The sequence below is a fragment of the Penicillium antarcticum genome (genome assembly GCF_028974205.1).
Source record: "Penicillium antarcticum strain IBT 31339 chromosome Unknown utg000005l_segment0_segment0, whole genome shotgun sequence".
Lineage (NCBI taxonomy): Eukaryota > Fungi > Ascomycota > Eurotiomycetes > Eurotiales > Aspergillaceae > Penicillium > Penicillium antarcticum.
The window spans coordinates 2,120,951-2,145,614 of record NW_026695303.1 but is presented as its reverse complement, the minus strand read 5'-3'; the positions used below and the strand labels follow the sequence as shown (position 1 = coordinate 2,145,614).

Here is a 24,664-nt window from a genome sequence, read left to right as displayed (position 1 = left end):
GGCTCATTAGAATAGAATTCAGAAACACATTTATCATTATATCCCGCAAGTAAACAGTAACTTGAAAGTAGCTTCAGTAGGAGCAGTCACTCCCCAATGACATATTCACACCCCTCATCCCCAATCCAAACTTCATGAACCTTCCCAGCAGGAACATCAATTCGCGCCCCAGCACCAAATGTCTCTTTCTTTGCTTCCCCGTTCACCTTGTCTTCGGGGTACGTGACTGTGAACGTGCCGCGGCGGATGAGATGTGTTGTTAGGCCGTTGTGGGAGTGTGGTGGATAATGTGCATTGCTGGTGTAATGATCAGTATTACAGATATCGATATTGGCAATATTCAAAGTAGTCGTGTTGTTGGAAATGAGGGTGAATGTTCATACCTTCCATCAGACCAGGTGAATACATGTTTAAACCCCCACTCGCTAACGAGAGCTTCACTCTCTTTGCGGGTTCCGATGGGGTAATTCTCCGGCATATGGTCTGGAGCGAATAAGCCGTAATTCAACCGAATCAAGTCTCCAGAGTAAAATATCAACTACAAGGTAGACAGAAGTTCATAATCCAACCCCTCTGTATGGCCAAGACCAAGAAGGGAATGACGTCACGCGGGATAAACAACCACGTGAAAGCCAAGAAGATCCATCTGCAAGACAAAAGTACGAGAAGAATCTATCAAACAGGGACTGCAACTACCGATACTAGTGAAAAAGATATAAAGCAATTCTCGTACTTCTGAATAGCGGAGAAAAAACGTGGGTAGTGGGACTCGGCCCGATGAAAGATGTGATCCCGATACGATATTATATTTGTTAACAATACATGCAATATGCGAGATAATCCCTGACTCTTGAAAAAGCAAACATGATCTTGTCATGACTCGTTATATAAAAAAAAAAGGAGAAGAAGATGAACCAGAAAAAAGCAAAGCATGCGAATACAGTAAACAAGTGACACCGTTGAATGAGCCTATTGCGCCTTTCGCTATTAGTGAGACGCGGGAAACTCCAGGGCTGGGGTGCTGTCTCCAGGTGTATTCCACGATTATTTTTCGTGTTTTGGTGCTTGGAGATGGTGGCCTGGATGGAACGTCCGGAAGATGGAGGTTTGAACCGGAAAGAGTCCAATGATGCAAAGAAGACGTGCATGCTTGCCCAAAAGACTTGTCGAAGCGAGGATATCTTCATTTGTGAAGTATGTCATGCACAAGGAGTGTGGCAGATATGACAGCTCTTCCCTGGGATCACCCAGACCTCTTTCCCCTGAGCTTGACAGTTTGGGCATCGCACACCGGGCATCTTCAAAGCGTAAGTATCTCTACACAAAGGTACAAGTATACCCATGCACAGCGGGAGATAGACGAACCTTGTTGACAACGGGGCTTGTGCACGCCGTAGCACAGTGTGAAGAAGTCATCGTGCTGAGGTACAGGGATTTTGGGCAGAAGTACTCTGTAGATAGAGTTCTGAGAATCCCGACGATCGTAGGCGTGATTTGAATTCTGGATTGGAAGGTCTGAAGATAAGGCAAAGAAGTGAGGCGTCCACGGTCCTTATAAGGTCCCAGGGGAGAGATCTAGTTCCCAGGGCCCGATTGGATCGTATCGGCTACGTGGAAAAGCAAGGAAAACGAAAGGGAGGGGATAATAAAATAAAATAATATATCCCACCTGTGTGGAAGCTCGGAAGATCCCGTTTAAAAGGGAGTCTTTCACATATTTTACATGTAGGATCAGTCGATTAGCCAGTGAGGGCTGATGGATCGCTGCCGTCATGCACGGGTTGGCTTTCAGGGAGAGCCAAAAGTAGTCTCGGTTTGGCGCCACTACTTCAAGCCCAATCACATTACAGTCGGTACCTCCCGAGGCCTCCGGCTTGATGGTTGCTAGTTCAGCAGTGCAGCTACAAGATACAGTATACTGTCATCTTGGAACAGAACTGGAATGTTGGACTCGCAATTTACCAATCCCCCCTAAATGTCACTAAAAAAGGGGGGACAACTAAGTAGACCCTCACAGCAATTAAGAGTTGACGTATCGACCCCAGCACCCCGGAGCAGATCGAAGATGGGTCCAACGCGACGCCCGAGCGCTGTGATTTGTGGATAGACAGGGATGTCCAGCAGTAAACGAGCGATCAACGCCGATTATTGGTCGGCTGCATTTTGGCGGTTTGTTGCTCTGATGGGCTCGATATGCATGCAAACTCATGGCTGTTCGACGTCACGCATGAACCCCTCCGCATGCCAGATTGACAAATTGGCAAACTGAGTGATATTGACCTCCACTGGTCCGTGGTAAATGACAACCCCAAATTACGAGTGGCCTGATGTCTGCGATGCTGACCGATCTAGAGACCTCTCACAGTGGCTTCCAGGCAACTTTATCATCGGAGGATTTACCGATCAAGTGTGTGGTCTGAACCCCACCAGGCTGATCAATCTGATGCATGTCGCTTGGCGTGATGATCGTTCCCTGAGTGGACGTGGCCTCCCACTCTCTGCTCTTTCTCAGAATACCTCGGTCTCACCAGGATGATAGGGTGTTCAGCGGCTCGAATGCATGTCGTTCTTGTTTGCGTCGAAAAAAAAGTGGACTATCCAACCCCACGTTCTATTTCTCGCCCTGCTTTCACTCTTTTGGCATCAACAATTCTTTGTTCACCCCGGTCACCGCCACTTTTATGATCTCACAACTGGACACATGGACAGAGTGCATGTCCACCCAAAGTGTGTGTGTGTGTGTGTGTGTGTGTGGTATGCACATAATCTGCACGCACCAAGCATCCAGGTTCTGCACCTCTACCTGACTCTCTTTGATCCTTCAAGCCTGCACTGCACCGATGCCGCGCATGATGCAGCACTCGAAGATAATGACAGCTTTCATTGCCAATGAGGGGTGTCCCTAGCTGAAAGAAGAAATCCCCCGTACTCCGGCGCTAGTGCCTTTATTCAGACGCCATCTCCGACACTACAGAGTTAGTGATTCAGTCTCAGGGTTCAAGAACCGTTATTTGCCGTTGGTGGTCCCTAACAGGATCCATCGGAAAGTGAATCAATCGGTGTAACAACCCAACAATCAGCCCCGACGATTCTTCGTTATGACTTGTGCGATTGGCCTCGTACAATCAAGATCGGGTCCCCTCACCTCGAAATCATATGTACGTGATTTCGGGCGTGTGAGGATTTGTCAGACTCGAGTCACCCTCGCTGGCCACCTTCCACTATAGGAAATGAACTGTACAACATCTGCCCGTCCTGACCGTGAAATTGATGAGGACTGCGGTACAATACGAAGTACTACTGTAGCCTGTCTATCACGCGGAGTACAGCCACAACGATCGACAAAACCACCGATCGAGAAAAAACCCTCGAAAATCAATCTCATGTCTCAAATGTCTCAAATGTCTCAAATGTCGCGCGATACGAGGCCACTAATTCTCGAATCTTTCTCCACCCCATCTAACCCTCTCTCCCAGGGCTAAGAAATAACCTTGGAGATCTTTACCAACAATACACCCCCCTTCTTCTCGCCCGAGCAATCATGAAGATGGACAAGCCGATACCCCTCCCGCAACCGGTCAAGCCGGATGCAAGCCCACGCAGCCAACGGATCCCGACCGATCTCATCGTCCTTGATCTTGAACCTGAATGAAAAGAAATGTGGAGTCAGTGGGACCTGTGCATGGCATTCAAGTAATCATGTTGGGACACATATGAACACGACGAGGAAGTGTGCGCGTATGCGTCTGAGCATACAGTACAGGACGTGCGCGCCTGCGGCTGAATCTGCATGCAAGTGGACCACCAGAGAAAGAAAGAGGATGCCACAGCAGGGTGAGAGGGTGTGAGGGTGTGAGGGTGTGAGATCGCTAGGGAGAGGGAGAATGTGCAGGTCCACCCGCAAGTCAAAGACGCATCAGCGGCCAAATTGGGGATGCTGGAAGAAGCAAAACTGAAAACTGAGGATGCCCAGTCTTTCAGGTTATGCGGGCGTTTGCATGGGGGTTGTGCTTTTTTTTTTTTTTTGGGTTTGGCTTTGGGTTTGGCTGATATCACAATGCAGGGTTCATCCCTGCATGCATGAAGAGACGAGATGTGATCTTATGTGATAGGTGATGGCCCCGGGGGTGGGCATGGGGATGCGAGAAAGGGGACGTGCAGAAAAATTTGAATAGTATGCAACGGACAAGCATGACGCACGAGGGTATAGCACTGAACATGACTTCATTTCGATTCCATATGCATATACAATGCTGGAAGGACATGTGCTGTGCTGCACAGTAGGAGAGAGGGAATGGGGCAATGCACTGACCGTAGGAAGCTCAATTCCTCGACTATCCCCGTCACGGTCGGGAAGTCCAATTTCTGTCCGTCAAAGTCTGGGTTGATTCCTGAGGAGCTCTTCGTGCAGCGCTTATAGCTGCTCTTCTCTGTGTCGGAGCTGGCGTCGTCTGCGTCCGGGGCGACATCACCTTGTGGTTCTTCAACGTGGAATTGGCAGATCACGTAGGGCTTGAATCCCTTTTCGCTGCTGTCGCCCTGAGGCAGGGAGAGGTCTTGTGCTGCGTATACCTCGATCGAGAGGGTGACGTCGTGGCGGGGAATTACCTTGTTCGAGGCTTCGCTGCTTCTGTAGCCTGACGGTTTGAGTCTCCAGCCGTGGGTTCCCACAAACATGCCGTGGTTCAGCATCATGCCCTTGTCGAGATTCTGCCAGTTAAGTGCCACCAGCTGGTGCGCCGCGGCGCCAGTAAAATGATGGGTCGAGGTTCGATGAGGTCACTCGGAATGCGTATGGGTAGATACGCATCATTGCTGCTCGGTTGTGTTCGAATAAGGCATCGCGATGGGTGACGTGGGCTTCTCGGGCTGCCTTTTCAGACAGGGAGAATACATGCACGGGTACTTTGGCCTCTGTGGAACGATTAACATGCTAATATCTGGTTGGTGATAGGGAATGCATACCCGGTTGATCGAAATGACTGAAATGATACGCGCGAGTATAGACAGCCATCTTAGCAAGACCCTCGAATATCTTCAACGGCTTCGATGGCTTCGGCTGCGGCGACGCAGAGGTGCCCTCCGACTTTTGCGGAGTAAGATTCTCTTCCGATTCATTCTTCGGCTCTTCGCCATTAAGCGGGATTCCCTTGGTCTTGATCAGGATCTTCCGTCTGAGATCAGCGAGCGACGGTAGTCTCTCCTCCCCTTGAGGTGCTTCAACGAGCATCCCCTTCCATGCCTCCTGCATGATATCAACCATCATCTGCTGCTGCTCCAGACAGGCATGTACCTCGAGGCTAATTACCACCGGAAGCTCACTAGCAACGAAAGCACCATCACGGATAGCATAGCAGATATCGCGGAAAGTTGCTCCCTTGGTGAGAGTGTGGCCATGTAACACACGAGGTTCACCTCGAACCGGAAGCTGACTTGTAGCGGTCTCCTCGCTCACCTGTGCTTGCGGCGACTTGACAGATTTGCGGCGCAGCACCCCGTTGAGTTTTGACTCCAATTTCGAAGAAATCGATTGCTTGGGTTCTTTCGTGGGCTTTTCTTGGTTATCAGACTTTGAGCTGACTTTTCCGCGCAGTTTGCTTCCGAAGGATTGGCCTTTATCTTCAGAGTCGCTGCTGTTGTCGCTGTCACTGCTGTTGTCGCTGTCACTGCTGTTGTCGCTGTCACTGCTTATCTCGCCATCGCTTGAGTCTGGGGTTGACAACTCTCCGTCCCAGACATCGATCTCGACAGATCTGCAGCCACGTAGAAGGACCTGCGAGAGAGTTAGACATCAGCATGGCCTCTGTGCTATCAGTGCTCGCCGGCGAGATATGAATTAGTCGTAGAGTCAACTACTCACAGATGTATAAGCACTAGCAGCGGCATCACTGTACAACTGATTACCAGTCAAGTACGTGTTGTGACTAGACGAGATGAAGTAGTCCGACAGAGGGGCTGAAATATCCAATCCTTCCTCTGGTCCCATAGCACAGGAAGTTTCGTTCCTCATGTATTCCCGAAAGGCATCAACAGAGGCTAGATGGTCAGCAGCTGCCTCAGTAGGAACTGGCGCAGAAGGATCATGTTGAATCTCCCTGACAAAGTAGTTCGTTGTCGGCGCGTCTCTTTGAAGAGACTTGTATATCTTCTGAATGTGATCATCGACAGTCGAGTGGAATCTGTCAAGAGTGTACGTCTCTTTGGGTGGCTCATGCAGGGCCAAATGCCGAGCACGGTCCACGAGGGCTTCGACTTTCTCTTCTACTTTCTCCATTTTGCACTGTTTTCTTATTAGTCTTTGATTCACGTGGGCTAATAAGGAATGTAACCTGATATTGCTGCCTTAAAGGGGCAGCTGTGTTTATTGGCAAAGGATCACCGTAACCCGATAGCGTGCCTCAGGAGCAGTTGTGTTTCAGGGCTGATTTGTGTTTATAGTACACTGTCTATTGCAATGATAAGAGAAGAGGGAAAAGATGATGTGGTGAAGTCTTCAATGTGACCCGTGCGTCCACGAGACTCTCCCCACAGTCAACGTGGCGTGAACTTGGCATTTGAACATTCGCATACATGTAGATATAGGGTCACTTCCAATGTCAACTGGTTTCTCTTGGTCTGAGATCCTTCACCACTTGCGAGAATCCCGTTTATCCTCTGGCGCGTGGCCAATCTGTAGACGACAGCGTTGTACAAGTCACCCTCCCCTCACTATGGGACATACACTTTTATCAACGAAGACACTAAGACCAAGCCAGTTTATACTGAGCCAATTCATCCAATGAGCCTCCTCCTCCTCCTCCGAAATGAGCCAAAGGATCACTCGTAAACATTACACCGGACGTCCGAGCTGATAAATCAACATGCCCCGCATTCCTGCTATCTGGCTCTATACAGTCACAACCTCCCCTGACTACAATCCTATAACCTCAATATCCAAAACAAAATAAACAAATCGAAATGGCCAACCCCGAAACAATCCACTTATTCGACCTCTGGTCCGACTTCCAGGGTACATCCCCCACCCCACCAATCAACCACAAAGCTAACCAACTCCAGGCGCGGACAAGTCATGGTCCCCAAACACCCTAAAGACCAGAATGGTCCTCAACTACAAGGGAATCCCTTACACCCAAAGTTGGGTCTCATACCCAGACATCGCAGCCCTACTAAAGAGCATGGACGTGCCACCGCACAAGGTATCAGTCCCCTACACGCTCCCAGCAATCACACACAAGGGCACCATAAAAGCAAACCCAGAAGGCGCACTCATGGACTCCGACGCCATCGCCACATATCTGGACGAGCTGTACCCCTCGCCGCCACTCTTTCCCTCCGGCGACGCGAGCTACACGATCCTACTCGCCGTGCGGAAGATCTCAGCGCTTCTCTCGCCCAGCATCAGATCTCTGATTATTCCTAATGTCGTTGGGCATTTGGATTCTCGGGGTCAGGAGTACTTTGAGCGCACGCGTGCTGAGGTTTTTGGGAAGCCGCTCTCTGAGGTTCGGCCCAAGGATGAGGAGTCGTTGGTTGCACTTTGGGAGATTATTGAGAAGGAGAGCGAGCCCTTGATTCAAATGCTTAAGGGAAAGGAGGGGAAGAAGGGGCCTTTTTTGGAGGGTGAGAAGCCTGGGTATGCGGATTTCACGTTGGCTTGTATGTTGGCGTTTTTTAATCGATTTGATCCGGATGTGTTTGATAAGATTCTTGTTCTGGGTGGTGGGGAGTTCAAGGCACTTTATGACGCTTGTTTGCCTTGGTTGGAGGGCCAGGGCGAGGAGAGGGAGTGGTCGATTCCTCAGTAGATTGGTGGATCGAGATTGGGGTCTGTTTTGTTGAATGAGGTTATGGGGTCCGTGAGAAGAAGTAAGATTTCAGACAACTGTCATTCGTATATAGCACAATCGAAAAATCAAATCAATGTAATAATACATCCCGACCTTGCAAGTCCGGTCTATCCAATATTCAATGCAATGTCGAGGCGGTTTGGATCGCCTGCGAAACAAGAAAAGTACAATCGCTTCACAATTTTCCAGCTGGTCCATGAGATCAGCTTACAGACCACGCAGGAAGTTAGATTCCTTGATGGCCTTCCGTCTGGCCTCACGGGCACTCTTGATAACCTCCGAGCGCTGGTCGAAGCCTTCGCTAGCATCAGCCATGGCGTCCGTTGAGGCACCGTCGCGGTTGTAAGAGGCGGGAGTGATATCGTGGGCGTGGTGGTGGGCAGGGATCTTGGCGGCGAGAGGGCCAGTACGAGCGGCAAGCTTCTTTTCGTAGCGCTTCCGTTGCTTCTTGTTCAGGGCTGTCACGAGGTTAGCACTTCACCTCAATCACCTTTAATCAACAATCCAGGGAACATACTGCTTGGGTCAACACCGCCTTTCTGGGTCTTAACATCTTTGGTAGCATCGCCGAGGAGACCCCAGAGCCAGTCTGGGTACTCGGAATCTTCCTTGGCGAAGACGTCCGGCTTGTTTTTGAAGTAGTTGAGTCCGGTCATCTTAGTGCCGGCCGGGCAGCTGCTTGGTGGGCGCACAGTGGTGGGTTTCGTGGAAGAACCAGGGTTCACATCGACATGAACGCCTTCCGGGGTGCTCAATGGCTGAGACACGCCTGGAGTAGCGGAGGAGATGGCGGACGGGGTGGAGAGGTCGCCGACTGTGGGCTGGCGGGGAGCCGAGGGAGAAGGAGGAGCAGAGACGGAGGCATTGTTATCACTGCTGTATGACCGGAATTGGGTGCGAGTAATGGGGAGTTGGCGCGCGCATGTCGAAGCTGTCCGGGTCACAACGGGCTGCTGGTTGAGCCGGGACAGCAAAGTCGAGCGGCAGCTTTTGCAGATCATAATGGCGAGAGAAAGCGAAAAGGCGTTAATTATTAGAGTGCCCTTGTTTGAAGTTCAATTGTGGCCGGCGATGATGGGGACTCCCAATGCGTAGAAGGTATACCCGATGAGACTGTCGCGTTGACGGAGTCGCAGAAAACTGCGGCATATTTGATGCCAAGCCGGAGATCGGTCACGTGGTCGACAATATGGTGTCCAACTTAATGAGTTTCTCTTTTACTATGAGTGTCTTTCAGTAATTGACAAATAAACCACGCTCGAATTACAATTTGTATACAACAATCGACCTTGGTATCATTTACTACGCAATGTTTGTTGACGAATCACGTGATACCCTTCTTTATGGATACCTCAGGTGTCCACTGGGGATCTCCAGCTGCTTCCCCTCCACAACTCCGCACTTCTTTGTTGTTTTGATCTACACATTTGATTCTGTCATGATACCAGTTGCCAATATTCACTTATGAAACTTTTGATTCATTTGCGTCTAGCGACACAGAAAGTATATGGATGACTACATACATCCAACAAAACAAGGAGAATGCAGACAGGTGATGCATTAAATAACATATAATCATTATACCGAGACATGCTTCCGATGGACCCCTGTTCCAGGAGGAAGGTATTAAAAACAGGGGAAATGTGACAAATAAAAAAAAACAGATCAGACCACAGCATCATGCTATGAAGACAGACCACTGACCTCAAGGAAGTTGCAGATATCCTGGCAAGCATCCTTCAGGGTCTTTTCGGTCTTCCACTGCAGCTCCTCGGTGGATCGGTCGACAATAGCAACACATGATCCAACGTCACCCTCACGACGCGGTGCTGCCCGGCGAGCAATGGGCTTGGAAATGACACCCTCCATGGTGCTAACCACATCCATCACGGAATTGCCTTTTCCGGTTCCGAGGTTGAAAGTACGGAAGTTGTCACTCAACTTGCCTTCGTTGGCAGAGCTGAGTGCAGCAATATGGCCAAGCGCCAGATCACTGACGTGGATAAAGTCACGAACAGCAGTGCCGTCCTCGGTCTCCCAATCAGTTCCGAACATCGAAAGCTCGGAGTACTGGCCAGTCATGACCTTGACCACGACAGGGAGCAGGTTTGTTGGTGCCTGTCTGGGGTCCTCGCCCAGCAGACCGGATGAATCACAGCCGACGGGGTTGAAATACCGAAGGGCAACAATGGTCCACTCAGGGTCTGAGGCGGCCAAGTCGGCCAGGATGGTCTCACACATCCACTTGGTGCGTCCATATGGGTTGGTGATACCGGTGCAACCTGGTTGAACGACTTCTTGTGTGCCTTCTTCATTAGTGTGCACCTCTTCCTTGTGCACACAGAGTTCCTCCTTCAATGGAAGACCAGAATTGGCCAGGGTTCCGTACACAGTGGCAGAAGACGAGAAGATAAAAGTCTTGATGCCAAACTCTCCAAGAGTGGTGGCAAAGTCGACCAGGCCGCTGACGTTGTTGGAGTAGTACTTCAATGGGTTGCGGATACTCTCCTCCACAGCCTTGTAGGCTGCGAAGTGAATCACACCGGCAATCTTTGACTTGGCGTTTCCCCAACGAGAGGGGATTTGGTACTCCTGAAGCAAAGACTTCAAGGCAGTGGTGTCGCGATAGTCGTGTGCGTGCAATCGCAAAGAAGGCATCTTGGTGCCATTCTCTTCGTGGTGCTTCTGAGCCAAGATGCTGATGCGGTCAAGAACATTCTGGAATGCATTGCTGAGGTTGTCGATGACAATGACATTATAGTTGGCCTTGAGAAGCTCAAGGGTGGTGTGACTTCCAATGAAGCCAAGACCACCGGTGACAAGGATGTGGCTCTCCGAGGGAATATTGCGCAATAGTTCATCGATGTTGTCGAACAAGTCACCACGCTCAGTTGCAGGCGTGTCGACAGTTGGGGACGCAAGCTCTGACGGAGTGCTTGCATCAGAGCGTCGACGACTGTCCGACCTCGAAGAGGGCATTGATGTGGGCACAAACATTATGATAATTGAACAAGCAACCGACACCTGATCAGCTGTACTACCAAAGAAAGAGGGATGAAATGGCTTGTGTTAATCTGTGATCAAGACCGAGATATCCAAGCTCTCTGGCGGGCCTCCTACCAAGGTTTTATACAAGAAACCAAGACTGCCACCGGTTTTGCCTCACTCGGACCTTTCGCTTCAGTTCATCTATTATATCATCCTTGCCGGACGAATGAGCAATCAGCACAAGCCCCCACCGGCAAAAATGGAAAGGCCAGGAACATATGGAACAAGCATAAGCGGAGTAAAAAAAGAACAAAGAGACTATAATAGGGGCAAAAGCAAGCAAAGTCGGAACAGAACAATCGGGCAGGATCCCCCTTGTGGGCCATAGCGGCTGGGCCTCGGGGGTATCATTTTGTACATCGAAATGCCCTAAAAAGGCCTCCACATGGCTGGTACGTCAGGGACTCAGCTCATGCTCAAAATAAATGTATTTATTCTTTTTTTTATTCTTTTTTTTTTCTCATCTAAGACCCTTTCTGCATCTTGGGTCGAGACCCGCTCCGTATTTCGGCCGCAAAAGTCTTGGGAGTGGCCAAGCAAGTGTAAAGTGATTGTTTTTTAGTTCTGTCCAGATCCAGATATCTAGGGGTGGTTCTTGAACCCACTTCAACTCTCAACTCTGTAACTATACCAATATGTCTGATACCGAAAAACACGTGAGCAAGCGCGGATGTCTGAAATCCACTCGCTCAAGAATTATCTTGGCAATTGTCGCTCTCATCGTGATTATTGCCGCCGTCGTCCCCTCAGTCGTCGTCACTACTCTTAACAAGAAGAAGAACAACATGGGTCCTAAGGCTAAGGTCTTCGTTCCGCTCTACGTATACCCTGCTCCTGGGGCGTGGACGCCGCTGGAAAATGTGTATGTTCTAACCCTTTCCATCCCCCAGCTGCGCTTCCCCCGAGATCCCATATTGAATCTCAGGCGGCCGGTGGCCCGCCACACAATTGCATGGGGATTATGCTACGCCGTTCGGGCGCCAAAACCATCACATCTCAAAAGAAACTATCCCTAACTGTCAAACGCCACAGCATTTCTACCCACCCAGATGTCAACTTTACAGTCGTAATCAATCCAGGAAACGGACCAGGGCCTGACTCGCTCCCGGATGCGAATTATACCCGTGAAATCCCCAATCTGTCTTCTTACGAAAATGTCCGTCTTTTGGGTTACGTTTACACCTCGTACGCAAAGCGCAATGTGTCATCCATTCGCAAGGATATCCAGACTTATGCCGACTGGCCTACCAATTCCTCTAACCCCAACCTGGCGGTTCAAGGAATCTTCTTCGATGAAACGCCCCAACAATACGATACCCAGACCTTGACCTATTTGCAAGGTCTGACTGACTTCGTCAAAGACCTGGAGAGTCTTGGACCTGATCAATTCGTGAGTACAATTTCCCAAGCCCCCATTGTTACCTTACCATACAACATCCCTGTCTCTTACTCTGCATCTTACTCTGCACTTGCATTTGTACATTTCATAATTTGCAATTCCCTGTTTTGCCTTTCCCATTCCAAGACTCCCTTTCCCCAGACGTCTTCAAAACCCACTCACACTCCAATCTTGCTTCATTGCTTTTTGGTCTACCCAAACGCCTATCCAACCTGCATCACTTCGGCTTCCCCATCTGGCTTAAACAGGCGAGCTCCATACACTACGGCAGAACTAACATGTCCCACAGGTCGTTCACAATCCCGGAGCCGTCCCTGACTCCCGGTACTTGGCTACAGCTGACTCCACCGTCGTCTTCGAGGCGGCGTACACCACTTTTCAGGAACGGCAAGGCGCAAGGCTATTCACAAGTATCGATAACAGCAATCGTTCCCAGCTTTGCGCCATCGTGCACTCCGTTCCTGAGGCTGTTGAGGGCAAGTCGCTTCGAGGTCTTGTTAAGGAAGTGCGCAGGGTAGCTGATGAGGTGTACATCACTCATCTGTCTACTGATTACTATGCTTCCTTTGGACAGAAGATGAATGAGTTTGTCGATTTGATGGCGGCTTGAGTTGGATTGGTCATTGCATCTATAGCATTTTGATTGGGGAGGTAATTGAGTTTGCAAATTGTCATAGCTAGCATTTTTGGATCGTGTTTTTTAGTTTTGGTTGCAATTTTCTAATGATTAACGAGAGCATAGTTATGATATACTTGGCCTCCGCAGGCAACGATTGGAATGAAAAAAAAAAATTTGTGATTTGCCCATCTCTTTGTTTGGGTGGTTGGCTTGACTCTGTTGAGGTGGAGCACTTACCATACGCGGTATTTTTCAAATTTCCGCGCTTTCGCCAAGGATTCGATACATCCTTTTCGACACTAGGCCCTAAGGTGCATTTATTCCGCCATTCACATTAACCAATTAATGGGTGTGGCAATAATGAAAAATCTGGTAGGTTCAAATGGTCTCAGTTACTGAAATCTGAAATCTGAAATCAGCTGTGGCACCTCCGCTGGCTTACTGTGTGAGACCTTGCTCTCGTTCTTGATCTAGATCTAAATACGAGATACCCAAACATCACATATCTTCAGAATAAGAATATAGCAGTGAAGATACCGAATTTCCTTTCCCGGGTCTTGATCCAGATCGGGGTTCTTTTCAATGTCCCTGAGTTACCGGGGATCCGATCAATTCATGAGACCTGCATGTGGTGTCATGTACGCCCAGAGCCAATGCCGTATCGAAATACCCCAAAATAGGCCTGCAGTGTTGGCGCTCCAGTCTTGGCAAGGTATATCTGAGCCACGGTGTTTCAACAACATGGAGACCATCGTATTTCATATTGTGAAACTGATCTATTGCTTTATTCGTCTGGAACATCTTGAGACGAAAGTGTACGTCACTATACTCAGCGACCTGCCTTCAAACCCAATCAGGTGCCAGGTATAGTGAGTCATTTGACTGAAACAGCAGCGTGGGACATAGCATAGGACTAAAATGTATACTTCGAGGTTTAGCACTACCATAGCCCCCTCGTCATTAGGTACTATAAGCGAGAAAAAAAAAGCAATACAACGCTGCATTGAAACAAGAACAAGTCATGTATGTACAACGTGGTTGAAGTACATCTGGCCAGGTTCGCAAGTTGACCTGTTCCATTTCAGCGGAGACGGAGGCAGACTATGTTCCAGGAACCACACTGGCATCATACGTTCGTTACACCCTTGCGTGATTCGCTGCATGATACAGTTTATGGGAGTCGTCAATAGGCCTTACCCTAGTCTCTTCAACGCATGCTCTTTGCAGGCGATACCCCTGAGTTGGTGGCTGATGGCGGATGTCACCACCTCGTGGCATGGGTCGGGTAGTTCGGGACCAGAGATGGCGACGGGGATTTGTGGATTTGCATGGGCTGTCACTTGCATGGCTGATGGGGTTTACGATCTATGTCTTGGCTGGAATTGACTCTCGTAGTTGCCGACCCTGTCTGGACAAATACAGTAGGAAGGGTTGTAAATCTTTTCTGTTGTGCATAAGCGAACTGACTCACTCAGAGACTAACACCGTAAAGCAGTCGCTAGGGTGCATTAGTACTGCTCAATTGTATAAAGTACAAGATCGGCGTTTTTCAGTAATGAAAGGGAGGCCGGGATGGGTCCATGGCTTGGGATTGCGGCGCGATCTGTTTTGAACATGCATGAGTGGACACGTCTAGATCTAAATTTTGGCGAACCGTCCTTTTTGTGTTCGTCGGGGCCAGAAAAGGGCCCGAAGGCGAGTTCAAGAGATCGCAGCATAGGTTCGCCGCATCGCTAGTGCTAGTTCATCCAAAGTGGCAAACCACACTAAGAAGCCGGAGAGCCGAAAAGAGCATTCACATCGAGGTTGCTTGCACCGTTTGGGACCACTTTCCAAAGATAAGTGCGAGTTCCAGCCGACCTTTGGTTCAGGGGTACAGATGCTGTGCAGAAAATTCAGAGACCTCATGAAACCACGGGTAGTATAAGTGGAGTGATGGCTCAAGCTAACCGCCGAACATCCAAAGTGCATCGCCAATGAAGTCGAAATCTTGGATGGTTCGTGAGTTGGTTCAGGAACCATGCAGATCCGCTCGGGAGCCACTCGGGCTGCCGATCTTAGCGCCTTCCCATTTCCATCACCTGGCCCTATGCATTTTTCGACTACGCGAGCCGACCGTCTTAGCTTGCTCGATTGGAGTGGGTATAAGGAACATGGCCGAGGCGGCGTATACACGGCCATTCCGATCGGGGAAAGGTTCGGGGAGCTAACACCAATCCGTGCCAAGTCTTCACCGGCCTTTGTATTGAGGTTTGTCACTATGAAAATTCTGCCGAATCAAAGTAACTATACTAATTTTGCGAAAGCCTTTGGAAATGAGATTTTACATGCCGAGGTACGATGTAGGTGCGACTTTACCTTCAGCCCCGGGAAAATATGCAAGGGCGATGGCCAATGCCAACGTCCCGGACCACAATATGTGACATGTCCAACACGATTGGTCGGTGAAGCTCGTGTCGTGACTTGGGAAGTTTGAAAAAAACACGAGTTACAATACGGGCTCGATTAATTCTTCGTATTGTAAAAATTGTACTGTAAAGGGCGACATCAAAAAGACCCAAAACCGAGTTTGCAAATACCGGATGAATCCACTTCCCCAAGCTGCACACTAAACAAGCTAACAGTGCCCCTTGAAACCTGTCCAATCACAGTCCCAGGGAGTATTAGACACTGCAGATGCCAAGACTGCCAAGCCAAACAATCGAACATCCACGACCGATCTAGTCACAAAAGAAGCCGGAGAATCATTGTCTTTCCCCACTACAACGGATCGCTGCATAGTCCCGACCAATACAGACCGCCGCGCATTGATTGATCATGACTCGGACGAGACCTATCAATTAACACTCTACAAGAGACAAGCCAAGAACAACAGAAAACAAGGATGAAGACCTGTTTCTCATGGTCAAAGAGCGAATCCAAGGATCCAAAACCACCATTCGTACAAATAAATTCAACTATTGCCGCATGGCTGATTCCGTATCAAGCCCAGGCTTGGCGGGCCGGTAAACTGACACCTGTACGTACGCCGCAAGAAAATCCCGCATCAGCCACGCCAGGCACCGCCGGAAACGTTTCTGGCAAGGGGGCTATCCACGCGCCGCAGAGGCGCAGCTGACCGGGATGTGTCGGATGCGAGTGAACGAGGAGCCAGAGCCAGAGGAAAGAACACGAGATATGGGCGTTACGCTAACTTAGGCGATGGTGCCTTGACTCTTACTGTGGCTCTAACTGTAGGTGTAATCATGATGCGTGTAGGTTGGTTCCTCATTCTTGCTGGCTATGGCACCAACTCTCCGGTGTGGTGTGGAGTATAGTGCGCGAAAGCGATGGCTATTACTCGTTAGTCTGATTCAGCTTGACGCCTCTACATGTATCCTTTCGGACGTCGCTGGCGACTATTGAAAGGCTAAGTGACAATTGAGGTGCAAAATGGCGATTCCGTGCTCGCATTGGTGTCGTGATTCGAGGGTTGTTTGGGTTGGTTTGCTATGGCGCTTTTGGTTCCTTGGGTTTGCATGATGTGGTTCTTTTGTCTGTTGTCAGATTTGTCGTGGGTTAGGAGAGCCGAAGTCGATACCGAATCGGTCTAATGATTCAATTGAGGGGCTTGTTCATGCAAGGCCTTTGCCATGGATTCGGGGGATCCGACGGTGTGCGTTGTGTGCTGGCATGGCGGATATACAGATTTGTGACTACCCGGGGTTCTTGTGATATCTAGGCGTCATGCACATCGTTGCGAGATGCCTATTTTCTTGAATCCTTGGGTTCAGCTGAGGTTTCACGCGTGAGACGGATTGGGATGGACGAGAGTGGAAGTGAAGTTAAGATGAAGTTGTAAAGGGCAAGTTAAGAGCGAAGTTGTAAGAAACAACTACAACAACTCAGGTTCCAAGTTTGTGACCAGCGCCAGTATTGAATATTGAGCCCGAGATATATAATCTTTACATGAAGTGCTAAACAAGTATATTATTTCGTGAATTGTCTTGATCTTGCTTGAATCTCTCTTTTTCCAAATCCGTTTTGCTCATTTTCAAGTGCCTTAGTTTGTGGTTGTCTAAAAAAGGTATCTTAACCATATAGTTGTTTGAAAAGACTTATAACCCAAGTTGTAGACAACTCCTAGGATCAAGGGGGAAAAATTGGATTTGCTATGTCATGCCGCTCTGAAAAACATTCATTGAAGTGACGGTACCAGAAATATCATTTCTTGTTTATACATGCAACATTGACTCCCAAATAACGTATGATATATATGCTCCAAGCCTGAAATTAAGCCTGTATTCTCAAATCAAGGGCAGTACTCAACCCAGTTGTTCAAGTTCATGTTTTTGATAACAGTCGAGAAGTTGCCTGAGCTGTTCGCATCGCAAGAAGATGTCACCTGCTTAGTGGTGACAGATTTGTCGTTGTTGGTATCATCACCCTTGGGATACTCGATGTGAAAGACAGGCTTGTCGGCATCGATGAAGGCAGCATAGGTATCACACTCGTCGTATTGAGCACATTGCTCATTAACGCTCCACTGCATGTTCGCAATGACTGAGTCAATGATACTCCCACCGTTCTTCAGTCCGACGGAAAGACCGCGGTTGTGAGATTCATTCGCAAGCCAGTTCACATAATTGATAGACATAGCCTCAGTGAGGCCGAGCCCGTTCTCATTATCATATCCATCAATGTTATCCGGGTCAACTCCATCACATCCCTTGGTGACGGCAAGGTCGAGGCGCTTCTGCATGATCTTGCGCACACTTGTGGACGAGATGTTCAGCCAGTTCTCGCCGGCCCACTCGTCGAGACCCTTGCCAATGTCGGCCTTCGCGAAATCATCTGCGTCGGAGCGCCAGTCTTCGTAAGTTCCAGCAGAGAAGTAGCAAATAACCTTGCGGCCCATACCCTGCAGTTCGGAGATCATGGACTTGGGGTTGTCGAAGAGATCGATGTCGTAGACGGGCGCGTCAATGGAGGTGTCGTTCAGTGGGTACTTCAGCACGATTTGCCACTTGGTGCCGGCGGCGGGCTGCCATTTCACGGTCGTATTGGTGGGGGTGGTAGTGTTGGTACCGCTACCGGTGTTGTCACCACTGTCACCACTATCGTTGTCGTCGTCTCCGCTGTTCTTCAAGCCGATGCCGAGTCCTGCACCGAGACCAACACCCAGCGCGACGATGACCAAAGCGATGGTCCCAAAGATGAGAACCTTCTTCTTGGTTGACCAGGCCCACCAGCCGGACTTGGAGGACATTTCGCCCATTGAGGAATAGTGTAAGGCTGAAAGAACGAGTGTAATAAAGAGGTGTCTTGAATGAGATTAGGCGTGTCAACCCCGCATGCTCGACCAGATAAAGTGGAAGGGGGTCACCCCAGGTATAAAGAGAAAAGAGAGACGTGAAGATCAGCTAGTTCGGGAGATGGGCATCTTTAAGCTTAGGGTAAGTGTTCCGGCCAGACCGGGCTGAGGCTATGGCGATCCTTGAGGGCGGTTACAGCGATCGGAATCCGAATGTTACCCTGGGGGAAGGCTAAGCCTCAGAAAAACAATGTCAGGAGACCCTTGAAATGCGCCTTTCAAAGGGAAACCTAGACGAAACAAAGAGCGTACAGTAGGGGAATTCGGGAGCCTAGAGGCGGTGGAAGAAGGCGCCAAGATTACTGAGCCACAGGATTTTGCTTCTTTGACTTGCAGAACTTGCAGAACAGACCGATTTATGGGACCTGAGAGGGTCCAGTAGGGCGAATTAAGGTGGTGGAACCTGCGGATCCAATTAATTATCGCTGCCAAAACATGTCAAATAGCACAGAGTACTTTGCAATATAATGTCATCTGAACAGCAATAAACTCTACAGTATAGTGCGAGAGAACTTAATTGACCTGCCGCCAGTCCAGGACTTCAGGGGGCTGACAGTCGGATTGAAAACCGCCAAGGACATTATTGCCGGGCTCGAATCACTGTGAGGCGACGGGCGTTCCTAGAGTACAGTAGCGCCGCCCAAAATAGACCCCTCTATTCCCTCGGCGCGTTAGCTAGAGAAAGCCCCAACAAAGAGAGAAATATCGGTTCGCCAAGAATGGCTACCCCTGAAAAGGATAAACACCGAGGTAGCTTCATTGCATAATCGGATCCACGAGCTTTCAGAGAACAATCGAGCTATTGAATGTGAGTCTTTCCGCCTGGTCTCCGCCGACCGAAAAAATCACGAAATGATGGCATCAAAAGCAGGCGAAAAGATCAAAAATATACGAAACATACATGTAGAACACTACCAATGGCCAAAGCAAACACGAATGCATGCGCTGGCAAGCTGGGGTGTGAGGTGTCCAAAAGAGGTCACAGAGTTCCCGATCGGGTGGAGACGTCGATTTTTTGGGTCGATCAGGTATTTTAACTTGGTGGTATTGATGTACTGAAATATTCTCACTCAAGCCAAAACATCGTATTTTTCAAATGTAATTTAGCCCTAACCCGGGACTAAATCGGGGTCAAAACATTTGACTTCTGCTGATCAGTTCAGTTGCAAATCCGTCCGTGCAAATCCGGCTATTCGGATGAGAAGATCATGAGTGACTTGTCGGGCCTGAGCCATGGACAAGGATAATCTCAATCTATTTTTTTCTTGTTTTCAAATCTTCAGGGGTCGCTTACACCGGAATGAGCAATGATGATGAATTCACATCCCGCCTGACAGGGTTATCGTACCAATATATCTGCGTCGCTTGACTTAACTCGAGCATTTTGACAGGCCCGCACTGAAAGACTCGTGAAACTACTTACTGTCCACGTTGTGGGCTGTCAAGCCAAAAAAAAAAGGTACCTAAATAGGACGGGCCACACGCTAAAAAAAGCCAAACACGCTAAGGAGTATGGCGCGCTGATCTAGTCCTAGATAACCCAATCGCTTGATTCTCCCCTTCCCGCAAATCCGTTGGACGCCACACCCGCCTGCTGAGACGGCAATTTAAGTGTATACGAGATGATTAATAACGAGTCGAGAGTAAACAGGTAATCAGGAGTCCGTCATCCCGTGCCAAGATCGCGCTTGGGTGGTTTTGTAGTGACAAGTCATCATGACTTGACCCCTTTGATCAGACGATGGAAAAGTCAGAAAATGAGAAGTAAGAATTGAGACCATGCCTCGGGTAGGCGTGCAGTGTAGCTGGCAGCCGAGCATGCACGCAAATCTTTTTTCTTTTCTTTTTTTTTATTTTATCCTTTAGGCTACTTCTTACACCCCGCACTGCAAAGCCCAAAATGCAGAGTGTGGAGAAACGAAAAGCCGAACGAGATTACATGTAAGCGTAAATGCAAATATACAGGTAGATGTACATTGTACCCTCCGAAATATGTATCTCAGACTTTAGCAGGTACTGGAAATGGTACCTAAGTCTCTAGAATAAATCCGAGGGCCATGTAATAACGCCGACAAGGAGAACGCGGGATAGCGGGATGGCTTCAAGGTCTGGGCATGCACCTCCCGTCCTCTATTCTGCCCAAAATGGTGCCATCCTACGGCCATTTTTCCACTTTGAGCCTCCTTGCTGACTCAATCGAGGCCCCGGTGCATAGCCGAACATCGTATACATGCACTCCGCCGCCACTGCCTGGACCGTGGGGTTGCCCTATGCATCTACAGGGTGTCAAAGCAAAGCAAGACATGCCGTGCGCAGTGCGACAGGGTAGATTGGATGGCACAGTACGCTTGCAGGTTTTGTTTTTTTCCTTACCCTAGCTGACGGCTACATGTAGAGTGAGGCATAATCCAGATTTTTTATTCTCCGAGGGATCATCTAGCACGAGGGTAATTGTTTGGTTGACGGGTGGAACAGCTGTTGAGAGACAAGTTTCGATCTCAGAAGCCTAATGTTGGTCCCGACGGGCCCTTGATCGCTTCCCTTTCTGCCAAGAACGATCGGTTTTCTTTTTTTTGCTCTTTTCGTCTCCTTTTTGGACTACATGATTTAGTGAAGAGATTTCTCTGGAAACCTTTCGCTTAATTGATTATGTGAGGGACACGATGTGCACCATATCGCACAGTGCATTGTAGTCATTGTTACTTTGGACCTGCAGCGCGGGGATGCTGACCCGTCCCGTCTTTAGACCGCTGAACGACGTGTTAGGGTGGGCGCGTACATGTAGACCAATTTCTAGTTTGGGGACGGGATATAGATTGGACTCGGGATAATTGTTGAAAGTAGAGAGACAATTCTCTGAAGAAATCATTGTATATTATCGTTTGAGCATACTAAATGTTCTTCCGGGCATTAGGAATATAGGGCATTCAATCTTCATATCTGTAAAACAAACAGTTTTCCTTCGCATATATAGACACCATTATTGACATCTTGAAACAGTATCCACAACATTAATTGAAAGGAGATAGGTGATCAACGGGATGCTGGGAAGTGTATCAGCTCGCCAAATCAAGGCGAGTCATAACTCTTCCAAGGCATCTAGAAAGAAATAGGGGTGGAAAGAGTGAATGTGACTGGGGAGCCAGAAAGCTGGACCCAAACGGTCAGGGGGTCGGCACCGAGCTGCTCAGTGGTGAAGCCCTGGGTGCTGGTAGGAGCAACAGGGAAGGTCACGGGGATGGGCTCAGTGCAAGTGTTGCCGGTGGCAGAGACAGTGACAGCAGTGATCTGCTTGTTGTTGGTAGCGTAGCTGAGAGAGTAACCACACTTGTCACGGTTGAACCGGGCAAGGAAGGAGGCAGACAACTGTAGCGGGGTCAGCAAATGAACAAAATACTCGCCTATGTTTCATGAAGAATCTTATCTTACCTCCTGCTGGGTGAGGGTAATCATGGGCCACTCAGCGAGACGGACGAACTCCTGGACCTGAGTCTCAACCCAAGCCTGCATGATACTGTACTTTTCGCTGACACCGTTGATGGTGATGGGGTCAACGTCGGCGTTGCGAAGGTTGGCCTGGTGGAACATGTAACCATCGTGGTAGAGACCAAACAGGTGACGCATGGTGTCAGCCTTCTCGGTGGCCAGAAGGTCGGCGAAGGTGCCGCTACCAGCGGAGGTGTCGATCCACTCCTGGAGAGTACAGGCAGGGGTATCGCAGTTGTAGTAGATACGGGTAGCCCAGCGGGGGTTAACTTGCATACCAGCGAAGCCGTTGGCCTCAACGGTGGTGAACATGGGCCACATGGCGTTCTCGGTGTTCAGGAGAGCAGGGCGGGTGTTGTCACCAACACACTGGGTAATACCACGCTCCCACCAGGCGCGGAGAGCATCCCCGTTGTGAAGACCAGTAATGGCAGGAGGAATGATACCATCAGCAGTGTAGTGAGTAGCCTTGTCAATACCGACATCAGCGAGCCAGGCCTGGTTGAAGGTAATCTCGCGGAGAACATCAGCGTAGGTGGCGTTGTTCTGCTCCTCATGGGTGAAGGTGTGGGAAATATGACCGAACTTGTTCAGGTTGGCAGGGGTGGTCCACCAGATGAGGAGCTCATCCATGTTGCTGCAGGTGGCGCTCCAGTCGTAGGCCTTGGGCTTAGTGGGCCACAGGTCAGTGCCGGTGCCAATGGGCTTGATCCATTCAAGAGGGGTGTCGGCAGGAGACTCGTACTCGATGGCACCGTTATTGCAAGCAACGTAACCAGCATCGGTGTTAGAAGAGTTCTCGATGTTTCCGTTACCGTTGTGGCCAACCTCAACATAGTAGGAACTACCAGCGGGCATCTTGGCGTTGATTACATCAGTCCAGGTAGCCATGTTGGTCATATCCTCGGGGCGAATACGGAAAGTATTTCCAGCGGGGTAGTAAATGTCAGATTCAAGGAACATGTCATCAATCTGAGTGTTCAGGTTGACACGACGAAGACCCGCATAGAGACCGCGGGTGATCCAGGTGATCCATGCGTGCTGCAGGTAGTTGGAGGTAGCACTCCAGGTGGTATCGAATCCAATGAAGAAGGCCATTTGCTGACGGCCATCGAAGTCGTTGATAACGGCAGCGACACTCTCAGAGTCAAAGCCGGTGGTGGCAGCAAAAGAGGCAACCTGCTTGGTCGAGGTGGTATTGCTGATAGAAGCAGGGTAGTGCCAGAGACCGCTAGTGCTGACACCGGCACCAGTCTTGAGGCCGGAGGTGGGGAATTCACTGATATCACTGAAAGAGATGAGCTGCTCAATGCCGTCACAGCATCCACCAAGAGCGTTGGCACCGTAGTTAGGACCGGGGTAGACATCATATTGGACCATGCGGACACCATACTCGAGCTGGTAGGCGTAGAGCTGGTTCCACTGATCAGTGGTCAAGGCACTCTGGAACCCGAGGGTACCATAGTCGTAGCTGACTTCAGAAGCAACAACAATACCACCGAAGTTTCCGCCGGCTGTACCGTTGAGAGCAGGGAGAGCAACACCACCGGAAGGAACAATCAGGCTGGTGAAAGGAATACCGTAGGCGTTGAGACCGGAGCTGGCCACACCAACGGAAGCAGCATCTCTGGCGATGACCAGGATGTTAGCTGCGACAGCGGCGTGGTTGAGAGGGGTGGCAGAAGCTGAGGCCGAGGCCGACATGGAGACAAGAGTGGAAGACATGCTGGGAGTCACAATAGCACTTGAAGAAAGTGGTACAGACGAAATTGCAGAGGATGACACAGCAGAGGATGACACAGCAGAGGATGAAGCGACTGAAGACGAAGAGGCGACCGATGAAGAAACAGCCGAAGAAGAGACGACTGAAGAGGACAAAGGCACAGATGAGATAGCGGAAGACGAGATGGCCGATGAGGAAACAACCGAAGATGAGACGGCTGAGGAGACGACTGAAGAAGAGACAGGCGAGGAAGACAAAGGCACAGATGAAACAGCACTTGAAGAAGCGGCACTCGAAACAGGCGATGAGGAAGCTGGACTAGACGAAGCAGGAACACTCAGGGAAGAACTTCCAGGAGTGACACTTGCGGACGAAGAAACACCGCTGCTAGAAGCAAGGTACGAAGACGAGGCAACACTTGAGCTAGAGACAGCAGGGAGACTCAATGAAGAGGAAGCACCACTGGAGGCAGGCAAAGATGAAGCCGGGCTGCTGGACGGAGGAGTGGAAGTAGAAGCACTTCCAGATGGAAGAACAGCAGAGCTAGAAGACGGACTCGAGGAAGTAGAAGTATCAACAGGACTCGAGGAAGGTGAAACAGTAACGATGACAGAGCCTGAGGCAGAGCTTGACGGGACGGAGCCAGAAGAGGTAGCGGTAACGAATGTGGATGGTGCAGGGGTATTGGTGGGTAAAACGGACGATCCGCCAAGAGACGAAGGCAAAGACACAGACACAGACCCAGATGGAGTCAAGACAGGAGTGGAAATAACGAGTGCAGAGCTAGTCACACTAACAGAGCTGCTGGGAGTGCTAGAAGGGGTGGCCGTGGAAGTCGGAGGATGATAGGCGATGACAGTGGGAGTACTCTCAGGCCAAACACCTGGGGCAGAGTCGCAGGTTATAAGGCCATAGAAGCAGCCGATCTTCAGGGCCCAGACTGGAATGGCGACCATCTTGATCGTGGCCAGGTACACACTCGAAAGGTCACACGGAGCTAGATATGCAAGCCTGCACCACTCACGACCGACAGCTAAGGAAATGCGATGCGATGTATGTAAACGAACGGAATTAGCTTGCGTGTGCCTACCCATAAGCGCATGATCATCATCTTATAGAGCCCCTGTGGAGTAGACATAGGTCCAAAGGCCTATCGCCTTTTCTAGCTAACTATTTTAGAATGTCCATA

At 49.6% G+C, this 24,664-nt stretch overlaps 9 protein-coding genes across 9 annotated transcripts; 2 read left to right on the top strand and 7 right to left on the bottom strand.

The window, feature by feature from the left end:
* Nucleotides 1-86: 86 nt before the first annotated feature.
* On the bottom strand, nt 87-478 carry N7508_005449 (uncharacterized protein; the record flags this gene model as incomplete). Its single annotated transcript, XM_058463515.1, has 2 exons — nt 87-297; nt 384-478. The coding sequence occupies 2 exons, from the start codon at nt 476-478 to the stop codon at nt 87-89; spliced, it is 306 nt and encodes a 101-aa protein (XP_058319993.1).
* A 3,000-nt stretch (nt 479-3,478) lies between these two features.
* Nucleotides 3,479-6,274, bottom strand: N7508_005448 (putative phosphoinositide-specific phospholipase C; the record flags this gene model as incomplete). The annotated part of the gene is made up of 5 exons (XM_058463514.1): nt 3,479-3,644; nt 4,313-4,731; nt 4,784-4,914; nt 4,966-5,773; nt 5,861-6,274. 5 exons carry the CDS (start codon nt 6,272-6,274, stop codon nt 3,479-3,481), a joined length of 1,938 nt encoding a protein of 645 aa, XP_058319992.1.
* A 683-nt stretch (nt 6,275-6,957) lies between these two features.
* N7508_005447 (glutathione S-transferase family protein) lies at nt 6,958-7,805 on the top strand (the record flags this gene model as incomplete). Its single annotated transcript, XM_058463513.1, has 2 exons — nt 6,958-7,009; nt 7,057-7,805. 2 exons carry the CDS (start codon nt 6,958-6,960, stop codon nt 7,803-7,805), a joined length of 801 nt encoding a protein of 266 aa, XP_058319991.1.
* Nucleotides 7,806-8,054: 249 nt separating this feature from the next.
* Nucleotides 8,055-8,848, bottom strand: N7508_005446 (mitochondrial 54S ribosomal protein mL54; the record flags this gene model as incomplete). Its single annotated transcript, XM_058463512.1, has 2 exons — nt 8,055-8,305; nt 8,365-8,848. The coding sequence occupies 2 exons, from the start codon at nt 8,846-8,848 to the stop codon at nt 8,055-8,057; spliced, it is 735 nt and encodes a 244-aa protein (XP_058319990.1).
* Nucleotides 8,849-9,530: 682 nt separating this feature from the next.
* Nucleotides 9,531-10,844, bottom strand: N7508_005445 (NAD-dependent epimerase/dehydratase family protein; the record flags this gene model as incomplete). The annotated part of the gene is made up of 1 exon (XM_058463511.1): nt 9,531-10,844. One exon carries the CDS (start codon nt 10,842-10,844, stop codon nt 9,531-9,533), a length of 1,314 nt encoding a protein of 437 aa, XP_058319989.1.
* Nucleotides 10,845-11,530: 686 nt separating this feature from the next.
* On the top strand, nt 11,531-12,904 carry N7508_005444 (spherulation-specific family 4 protein; the record flags this gene model as incomplete). The annotated part of the gene is made up of 3 exons (XM_058463510.1): nt 11,531-11,757; nt 11,928-12,285; nt 12,584-12,904. The coding sequence occupies 3 exons, from the start codon at nt 11,531-11,533 to the stop codon at nt 12,902-12,904; spliced, it is 906 nt and encodes a 301-aa protein (XP_058319988.1).
* Nucleotides 12,905-14,039: 1,135 nt separating this feature from the next.
* On the bottom strand, nt 14,040-14,259 carry N7508_005443 (uncharacterized protein; the record flags this gene model as incomplete). The annotated part of the gene is made up of 2 exons (XM_058463509.1): nt 14,040-14,070; nt 14,111-14,259. The coding sequence occupies 2 exons, from the start codon at nt 14,257-14,259 to the stop codon at nt 14,040-14,042; spliced, it is 180 nt and encodes a 59-aa protein (XP_058319987.1).
* A 2,945-nt stretch (nt 14,260-17,204) lies between these two features.
* N7508_005442 (endo alpha-1,4 polygalactosaminidase) lies at nt 17,205-18,170 on the bottom strand (the record flags this gene model as incomplete). The annotated part of the gene is made up of 1 exon (XM_058463508.1): nt 17,205-18,170. One exon carries the CDS (start codon nt 18,168-18,170, stop codon nt 17,205-17,207), a length of 966 nt encoding a protein of 321 aa, XP_058319986.1.
* Nucleotides 18,171-21,365: 3,195 nt separating this feature from the next.
* agd3 (putative extracellular serine-rich protein) lies at nt 21,366-24,431 on the bottom strand (the record flags this gene model as incomplete). Its single annotated transcript, XM_058463507.1, has 2 exons — nt 21,366-21,632; nt 21,696-24,431. The coding sequence occupies 2 exons, from the start codon at nt 24,429-24,431 to the stop codon at nt 21,366-21,368; spliced, it is 3,003 nt and encodes a 1,000-aa protein (XP_058319985.1).
* Between the last annotated feature and the right edge of the window lie 233 nt (nt 24,432-24,664).